The sequence below is a fragment of the Mastigoproctus giganteus genome, chromosome 13, assembly GCF_048544385.1.
Source record: "Mastigoproctus giganteus isolate SK-2022 chromosome 13, ASM4854438v1, whole genome shotgun sequence".
NCBI classification, from domain to species: Eukaryota; Metazoa; Arthropoda; class Arachnida; order Uropygi; family Thelyphonidae; genus Mastigoproctus; species Mastigoproctus giganteus.
Genome location: NC_143587.1, coordinates 30,849,138 through 30,874,341, shown reverse-complemented (window position 1 = coordinate 30,874,341; position 25,204 = coordinate 30,849,138). Strand labels below are relative to the sequence as shown.

Below are 25,204 nucleotides of genomic sequence, written 5' to 3'. Positions count from 1 at the left end.
AAGAGGTCTGCCGATCTTTTCTATGATCTTCCTCTGTCTAATATCAGTACTTGCCTATACTTTTTTTTTGTTCTCAAATGACTGCATTATTATATTTCTTAGGTTTTCTACAGTTGAAAAAGGAATGCTCAGAACAGCAGAAATTACAAAATAAGCATGAATTTTGTTAAAAGTTTGTATACAATAGTGAAATGTACATAAGGTGCTAATTATAATTTTGAAGGCAAATGACAAATATTGATTTATGATGTAGTATATATTTCATAATAATGCTTTTCAGAGGTCAACACCATCAATAAATACTAGCATCAAACCTTAAAAAAAAAAAAAGTTACACATTGCTAAACATACCTCAAGATATGACCGAACTTGAAGTTTATGAAGAATATCAAACAGTTGAAAAATATCATGAACTGGGATATAAATAATTTTTTTAAGACCCTCTTCAATTTTCTGAAAGATAAAGATAGGAAATGTGGATTCAGTTAATTATTAAGTATATAATTAATATTAACAATTTTCCTTCTATATTTTCAAATTGCTTCCTAACGCACATTCCCTGAAATATACTTTTCAATGCTACAGAAATAGCCTGCCTCTGAAATTTAACTGTGCTAAGTTACTGTTTACTCAAGTAATTTTTTTTACACAATAACTTTCTAATACAATTTCATGGAAAAAATTTAACTGTTATTTTTTCTATCCTTCACAGAAACAATGCAAAGTACCTAAAGAAAAGGAACAGCAAAATATTTTTAGAAAAGGGATACAGCAGAAATTGAACACTGCGTGTAGAGGTTAAAATGATTAACAATGAAATGTGAGAAGAAAAAAAATATGGCATATCTAAAATTTGTAGTATAACAGCTGCCAAGGAGAAAAACTTAATAGTGAAAGTCTAGTTTTTGGATGCAACAGAAATAACACTTATACTTGTAATATGTTTATCCTATGGAAAAATGGAAATCTGGACCAATCCAAGTAAAGAGACATTATTGCTTAGAAACATTAGACATTACTGCTTTTAAAAATAAGATTGGGAGCTGCAGATTTTTTTTTAAGTAGGAAACAATTGGATTTTAGGTAGATTAAAGTTCTCTGTTCTCTACTGGAGAATGTTTTGTAGATCTGCATTCAAGAAACTGGTGATGAATATCTGAGCAGTTATAGTGTTATTTGTACAGAGTAAGATTTGCAACCATCACTGACAAAATCAAGGATAGGATTTCCAGTTAATGGAAGAAAGAAAAAGAGTAAGTGAAGGGCTAAATCCTTAAGATATACCAACATTGGTTGAGAAGTTGAAACAGACCTCCATCTATTATGACACACAGTAAGCAGCCAGCGAGGAAATTAGCCACCTGAATGCAAAAATTAGAAGGGAAACCACAGGACGGGAGCTTGTTTAGATGGCCTTTATGCCTGACTAAATCTGGCATCATGGCAAGACAGTCTTAGAATTGTCTTGAGCAACCTCTTGAATTCCTCCTAAGCTCTCTACAGAATTAGTACACAGATGGGTGACAAAAACCAAGAAAGCACCTGTGAATCATTACTGATTAGTCATTTCTACTTGAATGACCACAGCATACAGACTCAATTCATATTTTGCTATTGAAATAGGACATTCTTTGTAGATTGAATATTGAAAATGTCCAGCCACTTTTACAGTAGGCCTGCAAGTTGAAATTGTAACATATTTATTAAATTCAGACTTGATATAACAGACTTGAGTACAATAATGCACAAGCTGAATGGATTTAACTTTCAGGCTGTGTAGATCAGTGGTCTCCAAAGTTGGGTGCAAGAGATGATCCATAGAGTGCACAAGATAACCCGCAATAAATCAATATTTATTAATTATGAAAACTTTAGTTTTTTGAAAAGTAATTCAAAATAAAATTATAAATAAAGGTTTTTTTTTAATACTTCAATATGCGGCTTTGTTTGATCATGCTGTCAGTTTCACCCAAGTCTGAAACGAAGCAGCCACATGCTTGCTTCGGAGTATATCTTCCATCCTTGTTTAACTTACTGAACAAATGTAGATGAAGTAAACAATAAAACAAATGATTTTATAAATGTGATTTTAGATATAATGACTTACATGTAAATGATTTATATTTTAGAAAATTATATTAAACTTATATATTTAATTTTTTACTTCAGGGTGTGTGCTAGTCCTTTTAAGTAAAATAAGGGTGTGCGACCAAAAAAATTTGGAGACCACTGGTGTAGATTATAATGCAAACCCACTGCAGTCTGATAAGCCAGTAGAAAAACAGAGATAAAAATCAATGAAATGAAAATAGCCCCTCAATTAGACCATTTATTTACTGACTTACTATTAGTTTCTAATGTTAAGTTTCCAATGATCAGTGTCATTCATTCCCATGGCCACAAAGCATTTTTCTTTTACTTGTTTTTTTTTTTTTTGTTCTTCTTTAAGCCATTAATATTTTGATGGTTTGTGTAAATGTGTAAACAAGTATTCTGTCAGTCATGTGGTGGGATAAGAAAGGATATGGTTTGCAGCAAGAAAGACTCATTTGATGAAAATGGAATGTTCAGTTTATTGAATTATAAACTGAGAATTATAATCTTCTATTGAATTATACTTTGTAACTGCATGTACACAGGTCAATTTATTTTTTGTAGTGGGAGCTTCAATTTTATTTCTCGATAGGTTGCATCTGTCTCAGTTTTATATTTCTGCATTGCACATTTTTGTTTCCACCTGTTAAACCATTCAGTGTAGGCCAAGTGGCTTCCTTTGCAGTTAGGACTGCATAACGTGCTGACCATGTAGTCTCAACATGCTGCTTGCCAATGGCCAAAAAGGTGACATTAATAACACAGGAATAGATTTAGTACATATAAGTGTACTTGAAACCTGTATATACATAACAGAGGATATACTACCTCACTACCTTCACTGTTTCAGGAGGTTAATGACTTATTAGCTTCCTATTTTTGTTCTAACTTTGCAATGATGAGCTTGGAAAGTCACCTTCTACCATACCAAACTCAACTGCACTTGGAACTGTTCCATTCCATCCAATGCCGATTACTTTAAAGCTTGGGTTTTCAAGTCTGACATTTATTCCTCTGGTACATTTAGGAAATTCCATTTGGAGAATACTCCTTTGGATAGGTTCAAAGTGCAGTTGAGGTGCAATTTCTACTAGAATTCCATTTAAAAGTTATCACCTTTGACAGCTTCTCTAATTGTGTAGAATTTTGTCTTCATCAGGATATCTCCTGATTGGAGTACTGCCTTTGATTCAGAGTTTTGTGAATTACTAGTGACTTGAGGGAATCTGAGTGGTGTGTATGTGGGAGGCAATGTCAAAGAGCTGGGTATATTCTTATTGTTACACCATGTCCAAAAATTTCATTAATTCATACAAAGTGTATGAATTTACATTTACTTTAACTGCAAAAATACCTCCCTTCTACTTTTACTTTATCTGCAAAAAGATCTAAACCTCACAAAAACTTCCTAATTCACTTCACAAATATACATGGTATTGGTTCAAATCTCAGTGGACTCCATTTCCACCTATACCTGTCAAGCTCCACTTACTCTATGATTCTTTTCACTTCAAAGATGTTACATGTTCGATAGACATCTTGTGAAATCGAGACCCACTAATATTAGCAGATATTGATTACACAAGTTGCCTGTCCAACATGTCGTAGTATCAAGTTTCGAGACAATAGCAATCCCATAATGTTTTTTTATATGAATTCAAAGATGGTACTTGTGCATATGTTTGCTCTGATATTCCTTGCCAGAGATTTCTGAATTTAGAATCTCTTTTGTCTTAAAACTTCTTTACTCCAGTCTTTCAAATTCATCTGCTGCCTCATCATTCTTCAAACTCTATAAATCACTCTGAATTCTTTAGCTTCATTTTCTTTGAAATTCAACTTTATCCAATCTAACTTTCCTAACAGTGAGGTAATTTTCTAGTTTCATAGACTCAAGTTATCAAGACGTTGAGGCTTTTGTAATTACTACTAACCTTACATAACTTTTTCATATACTTACCAGCCAATCCTATTCACACACCCAATATATTCTCTTTTATTCACCAACAACCCTTCAAAGTCGATGTTAGGTCTACGTACTTCAGATCACAACTTGGCAATGGTCTCTTCTCAAATGGAGCCCTGCTCTCATGGCTATTCTCAGCCTCATATTTGCCATTACAAAAATGTAAAGTCGGATGATCTGCATGATTTATATTCCTCCTTTTTTATGGTAATTATTGTTTGAAATTCTGATCCTAATGCTTGATCAAATTGTGTCAATGAAATTATTCTCATGGGATGAAATCTTTTATTCTGCATTTGACTCTAATGTGACAAGGCTGTTCTAGATAACAAGGTAGCATATTACAAGTGGACTGTATCCAAATCTCCAGCTTCATTTTCCCTATACTAAAGCTTGCAACAGTTGTAAAACAGTTATTAATCAATCTAAACTTGATTTTGAACACTAAGCATAGAAAACTTGCTTCTTATCCAAATCGTAGTTGAGCCTTTTGGTTTCTAGTCTAATTTTACTAGCAGCCTACTTTTCTTCTAACTCTTGCATCAATGAGCTAGATAAATCACTTCCTACAATAAAAAAAAAGACTTCACTCAATGCACCCCATGGTATTCCAATAGAAAGTGTACCCAGTTCCTGAAAGAGAAGTGACAAATTCTTCCCTTCCAATTATTGTTCCACTGCACTTACCGCTACTCATTCCAAAATAATGGAGAAATCCATTGACTGCCAGCTCTTAAATTATTTCTAAAATTATCTCTCAGCTGATGAATGATTGCCAATGTCCAATAGTAATATACTGGCTTATGCTACTTATCTTTGAACAAATTCAATGGAAAAGTTCAGCAAAACTCAGTTGCCCTTGACATTTTTTAAAGTTTTTGATTGTGTTTGGCATAAGTCTTATAAAGAAGTTCCCATTTTTAGAATTGTCATGTTTTTCTCTCTGACTGTTCACTGCAGGTGATGGATATCCTCTAACTTCTCAACTAATGTGGTTATTTTCCAAGGTTCAGTTCTTTCTTCCAATCTTTTCTCTCTTGTATATTATTGACTTCTTCCACTGACCAGAAATCATATCCATAGTTTTGCTGATGAAAGCACACTACATTCCATCTTCCAGTTTGAGAAACCTTATTCTGCATAAACAGCTTCAACTTCTTGCATATTTCTCATTTATACCTTAAGTGTTGATCTCCAGGTAATTCTTCAATCCCTTCAAAACTCAGTCCTATTTCTTGCAAAAAAAAAAAAAAAAAAAAATTCTACTCCTCCCATGCACATCTTTAACAACATTCAGGTTTTTACACAAGATTATGGGGTTACCGTGCTTTTTTTTAACCTTTCTTGACTAAAGCAAATTACAAATATTGTTTCCTCTATATCAAAAAAACATTTTTCTTTTCTTTTTATCTGAAATTGCCTTATCACTCAAAATTGTTGATACATCTGAAGTGGCACCCCAAAACCTCTGTCAAGCTCCTAAACTATTTAAAAAAGGGCAGTCGGGTTAATTAATGACCTGTCTCTCATAAATTCTCTCCACCTTGTCTTGTAGATGTTCAATTTCTTGATACTTACATGGGCACTGTTCTGACTTAACTCTGTTATAAAATTAGTCTGAACACATGTCTCAACCAGGCAATGTCTCGAACCATCCAGCTCCAATCATAAAGAACTAACTTTTCCTCTTTCTCGTTTACCCCTTCTACTTCTGATTTTTGGAACAATCTTCCTTCTCGTGATTTCCTGAAATTTACAATTTAGAGAAATTCAAGTGTAACGTCAAGCAGTATCTTTTCACTCTTCAACCCAAGGATGGCACTAAGTACTATAGGTTCTAATACCTTTCATGTTTGAGGTTTTTATATAAAAGGTATTAGCTGTTTTATTTTATAATTATTAAACTATTTTCTAAATAGTTTGTAACTTGAGGTTAGTAAATGTCATAAAAAAATAGAAATAAAAAGGAACCTAGAATTAAATTAAGATAAAGGTAGTTTTCCTTCTTGTGTTAGAAATTCTATAATGAATCTGTTAATTGACTTTAAAAGCAATATTTAAAATATTTACGGATATTTAAAGTCAACCTATGCCTAAAATGTACTTGTTTAGAACTCAGGAGGGAATATTGGAAAATTACAAATGGCACTTTGTAATTCATATTGTAAATACAACCATTGCATTTACTTGAAGGAAAATAGAAAGTTTTAATAATATAAGTTTTAAAAGATGCAGCAAAAGGATTCATTATCACACCCTTTACTCTAATAGAGTTAATTTACTATAAAAAAAAAGGCCGAAATTATTTCTTTCACCTTCCTGAATAACATTTCCCCCCCCCAATCCCCTGCAGTACCCACATATTTTCAATTGCACCGAAGTTAAATTTTCTTATTAACGAAATGTAAAAAACGTTCACATTAAAACCAATATATGTGAAAATCAACAAGTTGTATCTACTGTACAATTGTGTAGTATTTCTCATAAATAAAACATGCTTTCAAAACAAAACTGAATAAAATATTTTTTACTTTTGTAGTACAGTATTTTATCTATTTATTTATTACTACCTTTTAAAATCAATTTTTAAGTAAAATAAAGCACAAATTACTTCTTTTTATTAGAAAAGTGCAGCAGTTATTTATACAAATAATGATTCTTTTAAAATAACTTTCAGTAATATTCATTAAAATGAAATTTTGATATAGCAAAATGATTTCAGCATCCCCCCCCCAACAAGTTTGTTATAATGAACTGTATTTACAGATCAAGTGCTATATAATCACTATGAGTTTACTGTGATTCACTAAGAATAGAGGTCTAAAAGAGAAAGAAAACAACAACCACATGCAATAAGAATTATTTCATCAAAAGCTATAATTCATTTAAAAAATCTGAGCAGTAGACTACCTCTTTACTAATACCTCTGTGAATTAACATTTCCTGTGTTCTTCGAGAAGAAAATCCACCACTGGTGTCTAAATAGAGTACTTTCTGCTTAGTTTTCACAGCAACTGTACCTGCCAACATGATGCAAAACTAAACAGAAATTACAAGTATAATTCACAACTTGCATATACAAGAGAAAGTTAAATACTAATTAAAGAAAAAAAAATAGTAATTGTTTACCACTTACCATAAAAAACAGTCTACCAACCTCAAACGTTACCAAGTTATTACCAATTTTCCAAAACAGGGTTATGTGATTGTATGGTTAACAGGACACTATTTGAGATAAGATACTACCTAGCTATATTCTAGAAAAGATCACAGGTGCAAAATCAATACTGTTCTGTATCCCCACAGAAACCAGTTCATCACTGACCTTCTCTGGACCTCACAGCAAAGGTTATAGCATGGAATATGAGGGGAGAAATCATCAACTGTGAGGCCATTTTGCAAATGAAACAACTTATTTATTTAAATGCATAAAAAGATAAAGAAAATAGTACCAAGTTACATAAAATGAGAATACTATAATAATCATGATTCTATATACGTATGTACAAAAACATGTTAAAAAACAATACTAAGATACATAATGGCATTACATAATCAGAATAACATGATACTATGCATATATAAACTAGACAGATTTTAGAATGAGATCTTTATGAATATGAACGTGTCTTCTCTCTAGCTCATAACATATTAGATTACTTAAATGCATGGTTATATTACATTACTCCTGATATTTAGGGTTCTATAATGTTGTATTATCAAAGCATATTTATAGCAGAGGGTATTTATGTAAGGAGAGAGACAATATTTACCATCTGGAAATGGCTTCATATTGCCCTTAACATTAGGGTTAACCATACTATCAGGTGGCATATTCTCGACAGCTCTGAGAAGTGAGTACAGTATAAGCTGTATGAAATAGTTTGCACAGGCTACCCTGAGAAAGCAGTACCTGATGGAACTGCTGAAGCAATTGTAATTTGTGTATCTGAGGGAGTAGGCGATAACTGACTAGTCAAGCAAATAGAGCACCAAGCTGCATGCAGCAGTCCTGAGGAGCCAGTTTCTGATGGAACCATTAAAGCAACTGGTGTTCATATTTGCTGGGAGAGTATGGTCTCATAGTTCTGCTGGAAGTTTTATTTAAGGTATCCTTTACCAGAAACAGAAGAAATATTTAATGTAACTAGTTTTGGGAAGGGTCATTTCTCCTCTTCCAAGGAAAGGAAGAAAAGAAAAGAAGGGGGGTCTCAATCACTAGAGCACCTCTTTGAAGCTTGCTTAATGAGGATTTGAGTGCTGGTTGGTTTACTCTGAAGGATTTCTGAGTGATTTTCCAACCATAAACTGCCCAAATTTCATAAGTCAATGGTAGAAATCAATCATTTGATTGGTTTGATACAATAGTTACAATATTTGCATAATAACAAAATACCAAAAAATCATTTAATATTAGTTAGGATTAAATAAAAGTTTTCTGTACCAAATAAATTTTCCAATGAATGCCCACAGTCATGGTCAATGACAGTGTTATAATATGTGCAGTAAAGGTTACTGTACATTATTCAAAAGTTACTCTTCAGACTGGTCAAACAACTGGTACTGGGATCACTGCTGTTTCTGATTTTCATAAAATATTGACAAAAAACAAACAGGGCTTGATGTCAAGTTCAGGCGAGAAGCTAATGATGAGCACCAAGAAGGGCTTCAGAATGATTTGGTTAGGCTCCAAGAATGGTCAAAAGAGTGGTAACTGCATTTTAATGCAGAAAAAATCAGGGTCTTAAAAATGGGAAATAGCAACCCCAAAATAACTTATACACTTGGTGGTGTTGAATTAAGAATAGTAGAGAAAATAGGGGATTTGGGAGTTGCCATATGAGCAGTGTAGTCAGGCAGAAAGGAAGGGCCACAGTGACCATCAATGATTTATCATAGAGATAGGAAGGTCACTGTATAAGGCTATCATATATCCACACTTGGAATACTGTGTCCAAGTATGGAGACTGCAACTAAAAAACATACACTGAGTTTCTTGAAGGGGTACAGAAACAAGCAACTCACCTAGTCAGATTTGAAAAAGGGCATGCTTATAAGGAAATTCTCCAGATATGTGGGCTACATGGCTTGGAAACCAGGTGCTTCAGAGGGAACTGAGGGTGGAATAGAAAAATAAACAAAGATGAAATTTTCACTGTGACTCATAACTCATTTGTAAAAGTATTAGGTTCAGGAAAAGCGATGCATTAGATTGGATCTGTAATAATAATTCAAGCTCCAGCAAATTATATTCAGAATTAGGGGACATAAATTAAAATTATAGGAATAGATTAGACTGTAGCAACTTTTCTTTAAGCCAGTGACTTGTTAATTAATGGGTTAATTCAATGGCTAAATGGTTACCAAAAATATATAGATATTTTATTTTCCTTTTTTTATGTTTGTTTTTGGTTGTGCAACAATACCTGTGGCTTCATTACATTATATAGCTAATACTAATATATTAGTTTAAATGGTATTAGAACCTAAATATGCATTAGAACAAAAAGAGAAAATTTTGTGAAAATGTTTGCAGTGTACTGTCATTAGTGTAAGACCATTCTAGTTATCTTAATGAAAGAAAACTCCTTTAAAGAATAACTTTAATTTAATATATTTGGATCTTAGAAAGGCTTTTGATACTGTTGCACATGGAAGACTGCTGCACAAATTGGAGCAGTGTGACATTGGAGGAAAATTGCTGCTATGGATAAAGGGATGGTTGAGTGGGAGAAGACAGAGAGCGGTAATCAATGGGCACTGCTCTTCGTGGACGAATGTTATTAGTGGAGTCCCCCAGGATTCAGTGTTGGGTCTATTGTTGTTTTCTGTATTTATTAATGATATTGATGATGGTATATCAGTCTTAATGTCCAAGTTTGCAGACGATACGAAGGTTGGCAGGGTTGTTAATGACATTTACATATAAAACAAAATGGAATACAGAGTTAAGCATAAAGAACAAAAAGAGTGCAAATTTATTAAACAATAAACTTTAAGCGCATTAAACACCTGACTATAAATTAACTATAACTATATTATTAATTAATTTAATTAATATTATTAATTAAATTAACTATAACTATATTAACTATAACTATAACTATAATCAACTTGACTATAAATAAATTAAATTAACTTCCCAACAATAAACTTTAAGCGCATTAAACACTTGACTATAAATTAACTTCCATACTTTTTCTTGCAATAATAATTCAGTTCAATAACCCAAAAGTAATTCAGTTTAATAATTAATTATATTTTAGAGATGATTACACTGAGGATTATTCAGCTTGAGGTGGAATAGCTCTAGCATGGTCCCTCCCCAATTGTACAGGGTGTCCCATTTGTTTTAAACCCATTTGTTTTAAATATTGTGAAAGAACACAATGTGATACAAGACAAATTATTATGTTTATTGAAAGTACACATTTTAGAGATTTATGTATGAAATATTACTTTGGGCAGCTGCCTGCCTCTTTGATCTCTGCACTGTCAGACTTGGGACACTATACTTGCCATCACTCTCTCAAGAAATTCAACTGACAGTTCCTGAATTATGTTCTGAATGTTTTCCTTGAGAGCCATAATTGTTTAGTTTGTTAAAGTACACTCTGTTCTTGAAAAAGCCCCAAAAGAAATAATCTGGGACTGTGAGATGGGAAAATCTTGGACGTCAAAGAATGTTTCCAATTGTGCGAGATCAAATGATTTGGGAACATTTCTAGAAGCGATGCCATTGTTTCTCTGGATGTGCGACTCATCTTGTTGAAACCATATTTCCTCCCTGTTTTCATCTTCCAGCAATTGCTGCAGAAAAGTTATTAACATTTGTCGATATCATTCATCAGTGACAATAACAGTAACCTTCATCATTTTCAAAAAAGAAAGGTCCAAACATTTGATAAGCCATAATAAAACATATAGTGGATCAATTTTAACACAACCTTAAACACCTAAAAACCTTAAAACTAAAACTACAATGTTTTATGGTGCAGAGCTAGCAACATAACTATTTACATATATACAATTATTCTAGTCTGCCAACTGCAGACAGAATCAGAAATTCTTTTATGTCAATTTTAGACCACAAGAATAACAACACAACTTGTTGTCAACTTAAAACATGGTTCACAATCAAAACATAGCTTAGAAGTATGAATCCAAGCAAAAACCCAATACACATGGACATTCAGTCCACACAGTTCCCGATCAGTTGAACAAACCAAAAGCCTGCTGTATTATTAAAAAAAAAAAAAAACGGATATTTTCAAAAGTCAATATGTTCAAATATTATTTTTAAAAGTCAATATGTTCAAATATTATCAAATATTATTTTCAAAAGTCAAATATCAAATATTATTTTCAAAAGTCAATATCCCATGAGTTTCAAGCTCATGGGATGTATGCAGCCTGCAGGTTGGACACCCATGTTATAAGCCATTCTTCAGATAGATATCAATTAGCATCCTTTGCCAATTGGGTTGTCCTTCTTTGAACCCTTTCTAGAAGTTGCATGACTTTCTTTGGGTGTTGCCTGAAGACCTGAATACATTATTTTAAATGTGGTCTCACCATTGTCTTATATAAAGGAAAAATGAAATCCTTTTCTCTACTTTTGAAGATCCTATACATCACAGACAGAACACCATGTACCTTCTTTGCCACCTGTTTACACTGCATGGCAAATAAACTTGTTCATTCAAGTACAGGAACTCCGACTTATGTAATGGTTGTGTTCCACGGAATGCTACACAAGTCGGATTTTACATAAGTCAGAATTTCCCCATTGCTTGTGCTGCACTCGCAACTGTGCTTGCTGAATTGATTGAATCAAAAAAGAAATGCTCAACAAACACGTAAATAGAACTATTAATTGTATTTATTCAATTTTTTATCTCATGCGAGGAAAAATAACAAAACCGTGCAATTTAAAAGATTTAAAAATTATTAAAATAGAGAGGAGACAGGCATAATGTCAGTAAGTTTTACCTCTCGAGCATTGTTGCCAGAATCAATGTCTTCAGCTGATAAGTACGCTGCTGCGGAAGTTGAGGATTGTGGAGATCTAGAAGGGGCCAGCCGCTCAACCTTACAAAAGAACATATTATTGGATGGTGGCTTTTTTATTTTCATCATAGATTTCTTTGTAGCAAGCATATCATTCACCCCTCTGTTAACTTTTAAGAATCGTTCGCTGTCAGGATCCATCTTCTCAAGCCTCGCCATTGCCGATGCAATTTCACTAAATACTATTGCCATCTCTCTGGTGATGAAGCATCTCGGCTGCTCATTTGGTTCATCTTGAGCTTCATCAGCATTTTCTTCTTTCACTATCGCTGCCTGCAAGTCAACAAGTTCTTCGTTAGATAATTCCTTCTCTTCTTCCTCTATTAACTCCTCTATGTCTTTGGCATCAACCTCAAACTGAAGTAGCTCTGCAACCTTTACAATCTTATCTATAACCTCTTCATGATTCGTCTTTTTCAAATACTTTGAAGCCTTTTACATGCCATGGGCATATTTTCTTCCATGTGCCATTTAAACAACTTTTAGTAATTTCCGCCCAGGCCTTATTAATGTTTAAGATGGTATGGTAAATATTGTAAGATTTCCAAAAGTCTCTTAACGTAAAATTTTTCTCACCATCTACTGCAGACAATGCCTGAGTAAATGTTGTGTGTAAATAGTATGCTTTTAAATTCGAAATAACACCCTGATCCATAGGTTGGATGAGTGAAGTCTTGTTTGGTGGTAGAAATATGACTCTCACATTCAAACTGAAATCATCCAGTTGCGTAGGATGTCCAGGAGCATTATCTAACAGAAGCAAAATCTTGAAAGGAACGTTGTTGTCTTTACAATATTTTTCAACCTCGGAAATGAAGAAGCATTTAAACCAATCCTCAAAGAGAGATATTGTTATTCATGATCTCTGGTTCGATTGGAAATGCATGGGTAGGGTGGCTTTACTGATGCCCTTAAATGCAAGAGGATTTCCAGAATGGTATACAAGCAGTGGTTTTAATCTGTAATCTCAGGCTGCATTAGCCCCAAGCAAGAGCGTAGCCCTATCTTTTGACGCCTTGTCAAAAGATAGGGCCACGTATTTTGACAAGGCATTGTATTTTCCTCTTTAGTTCGATCCGACATTTTTTTCTAATACAGAGCAGTCTTGTCAATGTGGGCGCCTCCGTAGCCAGGTGGGAAGGAGCAGCAGTGCGTAGCACATGCTTCTTGATTAGACCGGGGTTCGAGCCCGTCACCACCAAATACGGAGTATGCGGAAAGGTCAAGGAATGACCACCGCATATCCCGGAGCAATATGGCCTTAGTTGCTAATGCTCCTAAAAACCAAATAACGAACGAACAATCTTGTCAATGTTAAAAATTTGCTGCATTGAATAGACGCCTTCATCAATAATAGGCGCCTCAGTAGCCAGGGGGGAAGGAGCAGCAGTGCGTAGCACACGCTTCTTGATTAGACCGGGGTTCGAGCCCGTCACCACCAAATACAGAGGATGCGGAAAGGTCAGGGAATGACCACTGCATATCCCGGAGCAATATGGCCTTAGTTGCTAATGCTCCTAAAAAACAAAAAATAAACAAAAACAAACAAAAAACATCAATAATTTTTTCCAACACATCACAAAATTTCTTTGCGGCTGCAGAATCGGCACTGCCGACTTCACCGCATACTTTAACGTTGTGGAAACCAGCACGATGCTTGAATCTATTAAACCACCCATTGCTTGCCATGAACTTGGGTTGGGGTTCACCATACTTATTCTTAATATCTTTATAAATACTTGTTGCTTTTGCTTGAATGGTCATTAGACTCAGGGGCACTCGCTTCTGAATCTAATTTTCCATCCATATTATTAACAGCTGTTCCATCTTCGATATAGCACCTGAACGCTGTTTTGTGATCGCTGTTGATCTTAAGTGCATTGATCCTTTGACATGTTCTTTTATACACACACCGTCCTTTAAAATAGTATTCACTGTTAAAGCAGCGAGACCTAATTCTGTGCAATACATGACAAACGTTGTCCTGCTTCGTAATTCTTAATTAATCATCATCTTCATTTCTAAATTGATTTTGTTTCATTTCCTAGCACTGTCAACACTTGCACTTTTCGTTGGTCGCTTTCCCTTCATCATTGTAATACGTAAATAGGAATGAAGAAAAGTTTCTGAAAATTTGTTTTTTACATGATTGAAGATTTCAGTGAAGGGGAACACATTTCATCATAATAGCATAAAAACCCACACAATTGCAGTTATCGGTATTATCACAAATGCAATAAGATTGAATTTACTACCCATTTATAATTAGATGCACTAACAGAAAAGCCCAATAAACTGGAAAGTGCAAATTGTTTTTTGGTTGTGACCTCTAGAAACGTGCTTTAGAGAAATATCACAAAGGTGTTAAAAATTGATTCTTATACTGGAACATACGATAACGATGAAAGTGTAGTGCAATTTCCATTATAAAAATGACTTTTTAGAGAGATAAATAGCTTATTAATATAGCAAAATTTTCAACTACCAAGGACTTGGAATGAATTACAAAAAAAAAAAAAAAAAGTATTATTGGGTTCACATTATGATATTTTCACGATATCTCCATTTATTCCTACCGGATGCAAAATATGTTTCCACAATTTTTTAAAGTTTTTAAGTTTGCACTGGCCGGCAAAAACTTACGTAAAGTCGAATTTCCGTAAGTCGAGTATTATGTAAATCGGGGAGTTCCTGTAATCTCTCAAATCAAACATTGAAACTTTAACAAAAAGCAACTGTCAACACTAAACAGGATTCATAAAAAAAAAAGAAGAAAAAAATTAAACTTACCTGAGTTTTTCCACATCCAGGTGGTCCAACAATTTCTGTTATTTCTCCAGTATAGATACCACCATCTAGTAATTTATCGAGTCTGTAAATAAAAATAAACTAGTTTCCTTATTAACGTCAGCTTAACTAAAATTGCCAACTCATTAGGAACCATATATTCACAACATTTTGTTGTTATATCATTTGCTAATGGACAAACAGATTACACAAATTATTGTTATCATAAATGTGTTAGTCTGGATAGCCACATCACATTTATGACAAACATGATGAGAATGTTCTGCATTTGATTGCATAGATTCTCAGTTGGCTTGTGACTACGCATGTAGTTGGGTGATATCTGTCTTAATCTTAACCTTGACAAGCGTTTTATTATTACTTATCATGACAGTAATAAGCACTCTTATAACATTTGATTATCACTTTTGAAGAATAATCCTATTAACAAAACATTCAAAATTCAAGATGGGCATCAGCTTTTACCAGCAAACTATGCATGGCTCTGACTTACTTTCTGTCTCTAAATTTGTTGCTCAAAGAATAGGAGTACTTAAATGATACACTTAGTCACATACAGTGACATCACAAATGTTGTTCCTATTACCATTCACAAAATGATTGTTCTCCTGATCGTGGAATACGCTGTTTAAGTTTAGTCTCCTTACTGCACTAGTCTGGGAAAGTCCACAGTCCAATTTTCTCAGATTAATCTGCCATCAGTTTCACTTAAACTATTATACTAATACTCAGGTGAGTCCATTTTCATTTCTGCCTCTAAAATATCAAGCACTATAGCTTAAATACACATATCTGCTTTGAAAGAGGGTTTCAAAATCATATTTTTCCCTGTTTATGACTACCTGATAATTAACTCAATCACTATTGATGCAATGCTATTTTTATCCACCCACTCAAACGTGTGAGTGGGTGAAATAAGTATTAATCTGTATTAATACTTATTTATAAATGTGTGAAATACTTATTTCACCTAGTGGGCAAAACAGGTAGTAACCCATAAGTATCAATTAATTCAATTCAGAATTGTTAATTTTTTTTGATGCCACCTTTATTTTCAATCTTTTCTGACCACAACTGGAAAAATCCATGTTCTATATTAAAAAAAAATTTAAAAATTATTATTTTTAAAATTAAAACTCCCTTTAGACCTATCAGTGAACTAATATAAATTTAAAAACCATGAGCCTCAATTAGATGCTAGCCTGTCAGTAATTGGAGTGCTTGCTGTATAAGTCAACAGTTTCATTCTATATGATTAGCATTAGTTGAGGAATATAATAATAGAAAGCAAGCTTATACAGCATCAACCAAAAGAAAAAAAAAAAAAAAAAAAACAACCCATCCCATTTAACCCATCCGGTCACTCCCAATGTTGTATAGTTCAGCCTTAAATTTATTTAAGCTATCAACTTCCACAACAACAGATAGAAGTCTGTTCCAGCAATCAACTACCTGCTGGCTAAAGGCAAACTTCCATACATCTATTCTACAGCTGTCTTTCCTCAATTTGAATCTATGCCCCCTCATGTTATTAATCTGAGCAAGCAGAAGTATCCTGTCAGCACTGAGCCTGCTCGAACCATTCATGGCCTTATACGTCTCAATCACATCACTTTGCAGGTGCCTAGTCTCCAGATGCTGCAACTTACAGAACTTAAGCCTTTCTTCATAAGCAAGTACCCCTTTGTTCCTCTCAACAATCTTGTTGTCCTTCTCTGTACTTGTTCTAGAAACTCTACATCCTTCCTCAAATGAGGACTTCAGACCTGTACACAGTACTCAAGGTGTGGAATGACTATTGCCTTACACAAAAGGATAATCACCTCCTTGCCTCTGCTAGCAAAATTCCTATACATCATTGACAAACTCCATGACCTGCCTGTCTGCACTGCTCTGAGAACTTCAACCTGACAGCACAATTAACCCCCAGGACTTCCTCATTCTCCACTTCCCTGAGTATAGTACTGCACAGTTGGTACGTTTCTCTTGGGTTACTGCTATCCATATGCAATACTTTGCATTATTCAATTTTAAACTTCAGTTGCCACTTCTCAGCCCATCTGCCTAACTTTTCTAGATCCTGTTGCAGTAGCATACTGTCTTTACTGTCATTAACAACCCTGCCAACCTTTGTATCATCTGCAGACTTCAACATTAAGCTTGATATACCTTCATCAATATTGATAAACACACAAAACAACAACGGGTCCTGCACCGAACCCTGGGGAATCCACTAATAACATTAGTCCACATAGAGCGGTGTCCATTTATTACCACTCTCTGCGATCTCCCACTCAACCACCCCTTTATCTATTGCAGCAACTTGCTCTTAATGCCATACTGCACCAATTTGTACTGCAGTCTTCCATGTGCAACAGTATCAAAAGCTTTCCTAAGATCCAAGTATATGATATCAAAATTATTTTTTGCATCCAGTTCCTTTGTAACCACATCGTAGTATCCAATCAAATTGGTCAGACAAGACCAACCTTAACCATGCTGTGTCCAAACTATTACTGCAGTCTTGTCTAGGTGATCCTGTATCACTTCTTTAACCTGTGACTCCACTCCATTCTTTTCCCCGGAACAGAAATTAAACTAACAGGTCTATAATTATTTGTGCCACCCTTTGCACCCCCTTTGTGAATTGAGGATACACTTGCATATCTCCAGTCCATGGGGACTCCCCTGATTCAAAGGATGCTCTCATAATTATGGCTAAGGGTTTGCTTCCATCCCTTGCTGCCTCCTACAATATAACTGGATAGATTCCATCTGCCACAGGTCCTTTTTTTATGTTTAACTTCAACAATTTCTCCTCCACTTTGCTCTCAGTTATTACAAAATCACTTAGCTCCCTGTCAGAGTTTGATAAACTTCTGGTATTCCCCTTCTTGAATAACTCCTCATGTGTGAACGTAAATGCAAAATACTCATTTAGTTTGGCAACTATCTCAGAGAATGATCATCTACAGTCAAACGATTGATATCAAGTGGACTAATCCGATTCATTCCCTTCCTTCTAGAGTTTACATACCTAAAGAACTCTTTTGCATGCTTTGCCAAAGATTTCTCGAATCTGTCTTCACCTGCCTAACCTCCTTTGTGACTTGATTACAGACTAGCTTATATCTGCCGTAGGCTTCTGTGTCGTCTGATAATTTATATGCATTTAGGCCTCAACCTTGAACAATATTTCTTAATTGGTATGAAAAGCCTAGTAGCCTCCAAGATTAAGTCCCTAAAGGCTTTCCATTTAGAATTCACCGTTAGTAACATCATCAGTTGATCCCACTGTATAGAATTTAAAAATTGTCTGAGATCACTGTAGTCACCTTTATGAAAACAAAAACTCTTCCGTTTACCCTTGATGGTTGTTACAACTTTAAGTAAATCCCACATCAGTGCACTGTGATTACTGTCACCTAGTGGTTCGTTTATCTGCAAATTCTTAATGCATGAATAATCACTGCTGATAATCAGATGAAGACTATTATTCCCTCGTTGCCCCTCGAACATGTAGAAAACAATCTTCCAATAAATCCACAAAGGTCTTGCTAGCGTGCGAGTGACCAACCCACAAGTTCCAGTCAATGTCTGGAAAGTTAAAATCCCCCATTACAAGACATTTTGATTTAATAGCCCACTCTATTTCTCTGCACAACTGTTCACTGTACTCATCAGAGTTGTTAGGCCTATAACACGCTCTTACTTTCATTTTCCCTTTCCAGTGTTTGTCACACCAAACAGACTTAACATTGCACTGTCCACCCATGTCAACTGGATGCACTTCCTTAGATTTTGTGTTTCTTAACTAACAGTGTGTGTGTTATGGGTGTTTAACGGCGCATAAGCTACACTGGCTATAGTGCACCTGTCCACAGAGTTGTATTAGGAAAAAATAATTCAGATTGAAGGCCTTGAATGGGTTGAGCACGCTGAATTCTGATGGGATCCTTCCACTTGTTCAGATTACGAACCTAAGGGAGCATAAATTCAAATTAAGAAAAGACAGATGTAGATTAGATGTGCGGAAATTTGCCTTTAGCCAGTGGGTGGTTAATTGCTGGAACAAACTTCCATCTGCCGTTGTGGAAGTTGATAGGTTGAATAAATTTAAGGAGGAATTGGACAGGCATTTGCAGGGAATGGTGTGAATTTTTTTTTTTGGCTGATGCTGCATAAGCTCATACACTTGCTTTCTTGCATCAAATGCCACTGCTACTACTATTTCAATTTCATTTTAGAAAAACTATTTAGAATCGATAGTATATTCCAATTTTTTTCAGAAAACAGAAAAGTTCCTCAATATTTGCCTGATCGCCAATAATATGCTCTAGCGATATTAGCATTAGTAGAGGCATATGATGCAAGAAAGCAAACTTATGCAGCATCAGGCAAAAAAAAACAGAAAAAAACCCACTTCCACTTCACTCCTCCGTTTGTTCAAAATACCTGTCCAGCCGAGCCTTAAATTTATTTAGGCTATCAACTTTCATGACAAGGAATGGAAGTCTGTTCCACCAACCAACCACCCGCTGGATAAACGCAAACTTCCGCATGTCCATCCTACATCTGGCTTGGCACACCCAGGGTCCTGAGCTGAATATCATCATTCTTCTCTTTCTTGATGATTCCCTTCTACTTCTGACTCTTGTTTTCTCTCTCTCTCTCTCTCTCTCTCTCTCTCTCTCTGTTTCTCTGGGTAACTCAGAAATTTTTTTGGTTTGTGCAGCATAAGCCTCAGGCTTCATTGCACTATATAGCTAATTTTTTTTTTGTTTAGTTGTTGGCGCATCGGCTTCTGTGGCCATAATACACCTCCCAAAGTTAGCATTAGCATTAGTAGAGGCATTTGATGCAAGAAAGCAAGCTTATGCAGCATCAGTGAAAAAAAATAATAAAATAAAATAAATAAATAAAAAATAACCACTTCCACTTCACTCCTCTGTTCGTTCGAAATACCTGTCCAGCTGAGCCTTAAACTTATTCAGGCTATCAACCTCCACTACAAGGGATGGAAGTCTGTTCCACCAACCAACCACCCGCTGGCTAAAGGCAAATTTCCTCACGTCTATCCTACATCTGTCTTTCCTCAATTTGCATTTATGCCCTCTCAGGTGATTATTCTGAGCAAGAGGAAGAATCCCATCAGCATTGAGCATGCTCAAACCATTCAAGGCTTTATACACCTCTATCAGATCACCTCGCTGGTGCCTAGTCTCCAGACACTGTAATTTGCAAAACTTAAGCCTTTCTTCGTAAGAGCACCCCTTTGTTACATTCACTAATCTTGTTGCCCTTCTCTGTACTCGTTCCAGTAGCTCTACATCCTTCTTGAATTGAGGCCTCCAGACCTGTATACAGTACTCAAGGTATGGCCTGACCATTGCCTTATACAAGGGAATAATCACCTCCTTATCCCTGCAAGAAAAATTCCTGTATATCATTGACAAGACACCATGAGCTACTCTTGCAGCCCGTCTGCACTGCTCAAAGAACTTCATATCTGCCTGCACAACCACCCCCAAGTCCCTTTCATTCTCTACCACTGTCAGTGTAGTACCACAGAGTTGATACGTTGCTCTGGGGTTGCTGTTTCCCATATGTAGTACTTTACATTTATCAATGTTAAACTTCATTTGCCACCTCTCAGCCCATCTGCTCAACCTTTCCAGATCCTGTTGCAGCAGCATAGTGTTAGTAGTGTCCTTGATAACCCTGCCAACCTTTGTATCGTCTGCAAACTTGGACATTAAGCTTGATATACCAGCATCAATATCATTTATAAATACAGAAAACAATAATGGACTGAGCCCTGAGGGACTCCACTAATAACATTAGTCCACGATGAGCAGTGTCCATTGATTACCACTCTCTGTCTTCTCCCCCTCAACCACCCCTTTATCCATAGCAGCAATTTGTCTCCAATGCCACACTGCTCCAATTTGTGCAGTAGTCTTCCATATGCAACAGTATCAAAAGCCTTTCTAAGATCCAAGTATATAATATCAAAGTTATTCCCTGCATCCAGTTCTTTTGTGACTGCATCATAGTAGCCAATCAAATTGGTCAGGCAAGACTTCCCCTTAACAAAACCATGCTGTGTCTGAGCTATAACTGAAGTCTTGTCTAGATGATCCTGCAGTGCTTCTTTAACCAGTGCCTCCATTAATTTTCCTGGAACAGAAGTTAAACTCACAGGTCTATAATTACTTGCATTGGCCTTTGATCCTCCTTTGTGAATTGGGGTCACATTTGCACATTTCCAGTCCATGGGTACTTCCCCCATGTCCAAGAAAGCTCTCATAATTATGGCTAAGGGTTTGATTACTTCCTTTTCTGCCTCCTTTAATATAACTGGATAGATCCCATCTACCCCAGGTGCCTTTCTTTGTTTATCTTCAACAATTTCTCCTCCACTTTATTCTCAGTTATTACAAGATTCTCTAGCTTACTGCCAGAGTTGAATACACCTGTGGCATTCCCCTCGCTGAATAACTCCTCATATGTGAATGTTGATGCAAAATATTCATTTAGTTTGTTAACTACCTGAGCAGGATCATCAACAGTTGACCCATCGATATCAAGTGGACCAATCTGATTCATCCCCTTCCTTCTAGAGTTTACATAAGTAAAGAACTCTTTGCTGTTTTTCTTTGCATCCCTTGCCAAAGATTTCTTGTAATCTGCCTTTGCCTGTCTAACCTCCTTTGTAACTTGGTTACAGATCAACTTGTATCTATCATAGGCTTCTGTGTCACATGTTAATTTATATGTATCCCATGCATTTTTCTTCTCTGTCATATGTCTCATTAGTTCATCTGACATCCATTTAGGCCTAAACCTTGAACAATTTTGAATTTGCTGTTGGTAACATCTTCAACTGGTCCCACTGTATAGAATTTAAATACTGTCTCAGACCATTGTAGTCACCTTTACGAAAGCAAAAACCCTTCCCTTTACCCCTTATGGTAGTTACCTCTTTGAGTAAATCCCACTTCAGCACACTGTGATCACTGCCACCTAGTGGTTCCTTTATCTGCAGATTCTTAATGCATGAAGAATCACTACTGATAATCAAATCAAGAGTATTACTCCCTCTAGTTGCCTCCCGAACATGCTGATGTAGAAAACAACCATCCAATAAATCCACAAAAGCCTTGCTAGTGTGTGAGTGACCAACCCACAAATTCCAGTCAATATCTGGAAAATTAAAATCCCCCAACTGGTTCTTGCAGTTTAGTCACAGAAATCAGGACTGATGTTCTGTCCTGGTGATATTGAGGACAGTCAATAAGAATATGTTTGACTGTTAGATGTATTGAGCAGTGTGGACACTGAGGAGGATCATCACCTGTGAGTAGATGGAGGTGGGTCAGATGAGTACGTTCTATTCTTAACCATGTAAGTACCACTTCTTCCTTTCTAGTTGTTTGGATGTTTCAGTGCCAAAATTTTTAGAGCTTTTTGAAACAGGTATTACATACAAATTTAATATGTTCAAGGAAGTTTAACTTTTTGTCAAGGGTTAATCCCAAGAATCTGATGTTGTTGGCAATCGGAATGGTAAAGTCTGACATGTGAAGTTTGGGATCTGTATGTAATTTGCACTGATTGCAAAAGTGAAAGCGAAAGTTTTTTCTGTTGTGAAAAACGATAGCCATTGAGCACTGCCCACTTTTGTATTTTATTTAGTGATATCTGCAATTGACGTTCAATAGATCTCATGTTTTGAGAATGGCAAGAAAGAGAGAGATCGTCAGCATAAAGGTAAGCCTCAACAGTATTTGGAAGTTCTTTTGTCATGGAGTCAATTCTAAGAGCAAAAAGTGTTGCACTCAGTACAGCCCCTTGCGGAACTCCTTCTTCCTGCAAGAATGTCATAGAAAGGGAGTTAAAATATCGTACTTGATAAGAAAGACTCCATAAAAAGTTCTTAATGAATACAGGCAGGTGCCTCGTAGACCAAGGGTATGCAGGTCTCTAAGAATGCCGTGATGCAGGTAGTATCAAATGCCTTCTCTATGTCGATAGAGACCATAACAAGGTGTTCATTTCTTACAAAGGCATTGCGAACTGCAGACTCGGCCTTTATCATAAGATCTAAGGCAGACCTGTTTTGGCAAAAGTCATGTTGACAATTACTCATTAGATTTTGGTCTTCAATTATCCAAACGAGTCGTCTGTGGATCATTTTCTCAAGGATTTTACCGAAGCAACTGGAAAGGGAAATTGGCCGGTAACTAAAAGGACTGGAAGGACCTTTACCAGGTTTCAAAAAGGCCAAAACTGTGGCATGCCAAGACAGGATAGATGTTTTCCAGAAATATTTGATTATAAAATAACAGCAGTAGCTGCAAATGTTTGTCATCAAGGTGCTGTAACATGATGTAATGTATTCCATCGGGCCCTGCTGTGTGTTTTTCTAATGGCTTGTAGAAGTTCCAAATACTGAAGAGGCTGGTTATATGGTAAGATTAGAGAGGCACAAAAGTTGATGGGTTGCGATTCAGTGATGTTCTTAATTTTCTGGAATTCTGGCAAATAGCTTGATGCCAATGAGACTTGGGTGAAGGTTTTCCCCAAGGCATTTGCTACATCTAGAGGAGTAGAGAGTTCTTGCCCATTCCACGAAAGAATTGTGGTAGAGATGGTTGGAAACTTGCCAGAAAGCTGCCTAATTTTCTTCCATATTAATCTGGAATCAGTGTTTCTGTTTACAGTGGATGCAAACTGAGTCCAGGAATATTTCTTGGCTTGTCTTTGTATGAAATCAGCTTTAGCCCTTCATTTCTTATAGTTGATGAGATTAGCTGTGGTTGGGGATTGTCTATATAAATTCCATGCTTTATTTTTTTCCCCTCTTTGTTTTTGTGCATTCATCATTCCACCAGTAGTTAAAATGCAGCCAGGCCGGGGGATTCGTCAATGGAATTGCGTTTTTAGCAGCTGATAACAATTGGGATGTGATATATTCTGTCACTTCTTCTATGGATTAACTATATATCGTATAATTTCCTCATTCAGTGTAATTGCTGGCTGAAATTTTACCCAGTTGGCTCGAGAGAATTTCCATTTCCTATAAAGTTTTGGTAAAGGTGGTTGTGTGGTGAGCAGATTACATATAATTGGAAAATGGTCACTGCACATGGGATCATCCATAACAGACCATTCCATGACTGGAAACAGTATCAGGGAGCAAACCAAGAGATCAATTGCAGAAGTTTGTCCAGTTGGCAATTTTATGTAAGTAGGTTGGTTGGTTGGTTTTTAGGAGTTTTATGGCGCATCAGCATCTAGGGCTATTGTACACCAAGTCTAAGGTAATAAAATATAAAAATATAAGAAATATGTAAAAATATAAAATAATATAACCAATTATATTATAAACAAATATATGGCATAAAACATTTATAATATATTAAACGTTAAAGCAATCTAAATAAATCTATATAAATTAATCAGTTGTAAAAACCTGAATATATCTGACACATTGTCATCGTCTGATAAAATCTGCCAGTATTAAGGATAGTAAGGTTTTGCTTATCCAAAAGGGTTTCAATTAGTCAGCCATATCTATCTAATTTAGAAGATCCCCATAAGGGATGGTGGCTATTGAAATCTCCCAATAGACAAACAGGGGGAGGTAATTGCATTAGAAGATCTTCAAGATCATTGTAAGAGGAGGCATGATTTGGTGGAAGATAGATTGAAACAAGCATTATTGCAATCTGTGTAGTGAAACGTACAGCAACAGCTTCAATTTCTGTTTGAAGGACAATTTATTTGACTGGGATCTGTGAGTTGATCAAGATGGCTACACCACCACCACAGGCAGTATTCGATGTAATGCGATCTTCTTGATAGACAGAGTAGTTCTTTATGGAGGTGGAAATTTGAGAATTTAAACCAGGTTTCCTGTAAGCAGAAACCAACTGGAGAGTAGTGATGAATAAGGTAATGAATATCGTCGATATTGCTACGAAGTCCTCTGCAGTTAGTTCCACTGTAAAATGCAAGGCATTACTTGAGATGATGAGATGATTACAAGAAGCTGTATCTGACTGCTTTTTCAGTATGGCAGTTTTATGGCGTGTTTGTCTTTTTTTGGAAATGTAGACCATCCAATGTCCATATCTTCTTCAACATGTATTTCTAGAATTGGATCGTCCTGGTTGTAAGAATAATCAGCATCCATGGATGATTCTTGGATATTCTTTCTTGTTTTGAAACTTTGACTATATGATGTACAAGCAATCATTG

General features: G+C 35.7%; 1 protein-coding gene across 1 annotated transcript in view; it reads right to left on the bottom strand.

Annotated features, from left to right (window-relative positions):
- The window catches only part of LOC150075912 (DNA repair protein RAD51 homolog 4-like), a 53,273-nt gene that overhangs the window by 18,841 nt on the left and 9,228 nt on the right, over window positions 1-25,204 (bottom strand). Inside the window, exons 3-5 of the mRNA XM_090387209.1 lie at window positions 14,921-15,002; window positions 6,971-7,099; window positions 352-453 (exon numbers count right to left, since the gene is read on the bottom strand). Coding sequence (XP_090243335.1) covers window positions 352-453; window positions 6,971-7,099; window positions 14,921-15,002 — 313 coding nt within the window. The remainder of the gene's footprint in view (window positions 1-351; window positions 454-6,970; window positions 7,100-14,920; window positions 15,003-25,204) is intronic.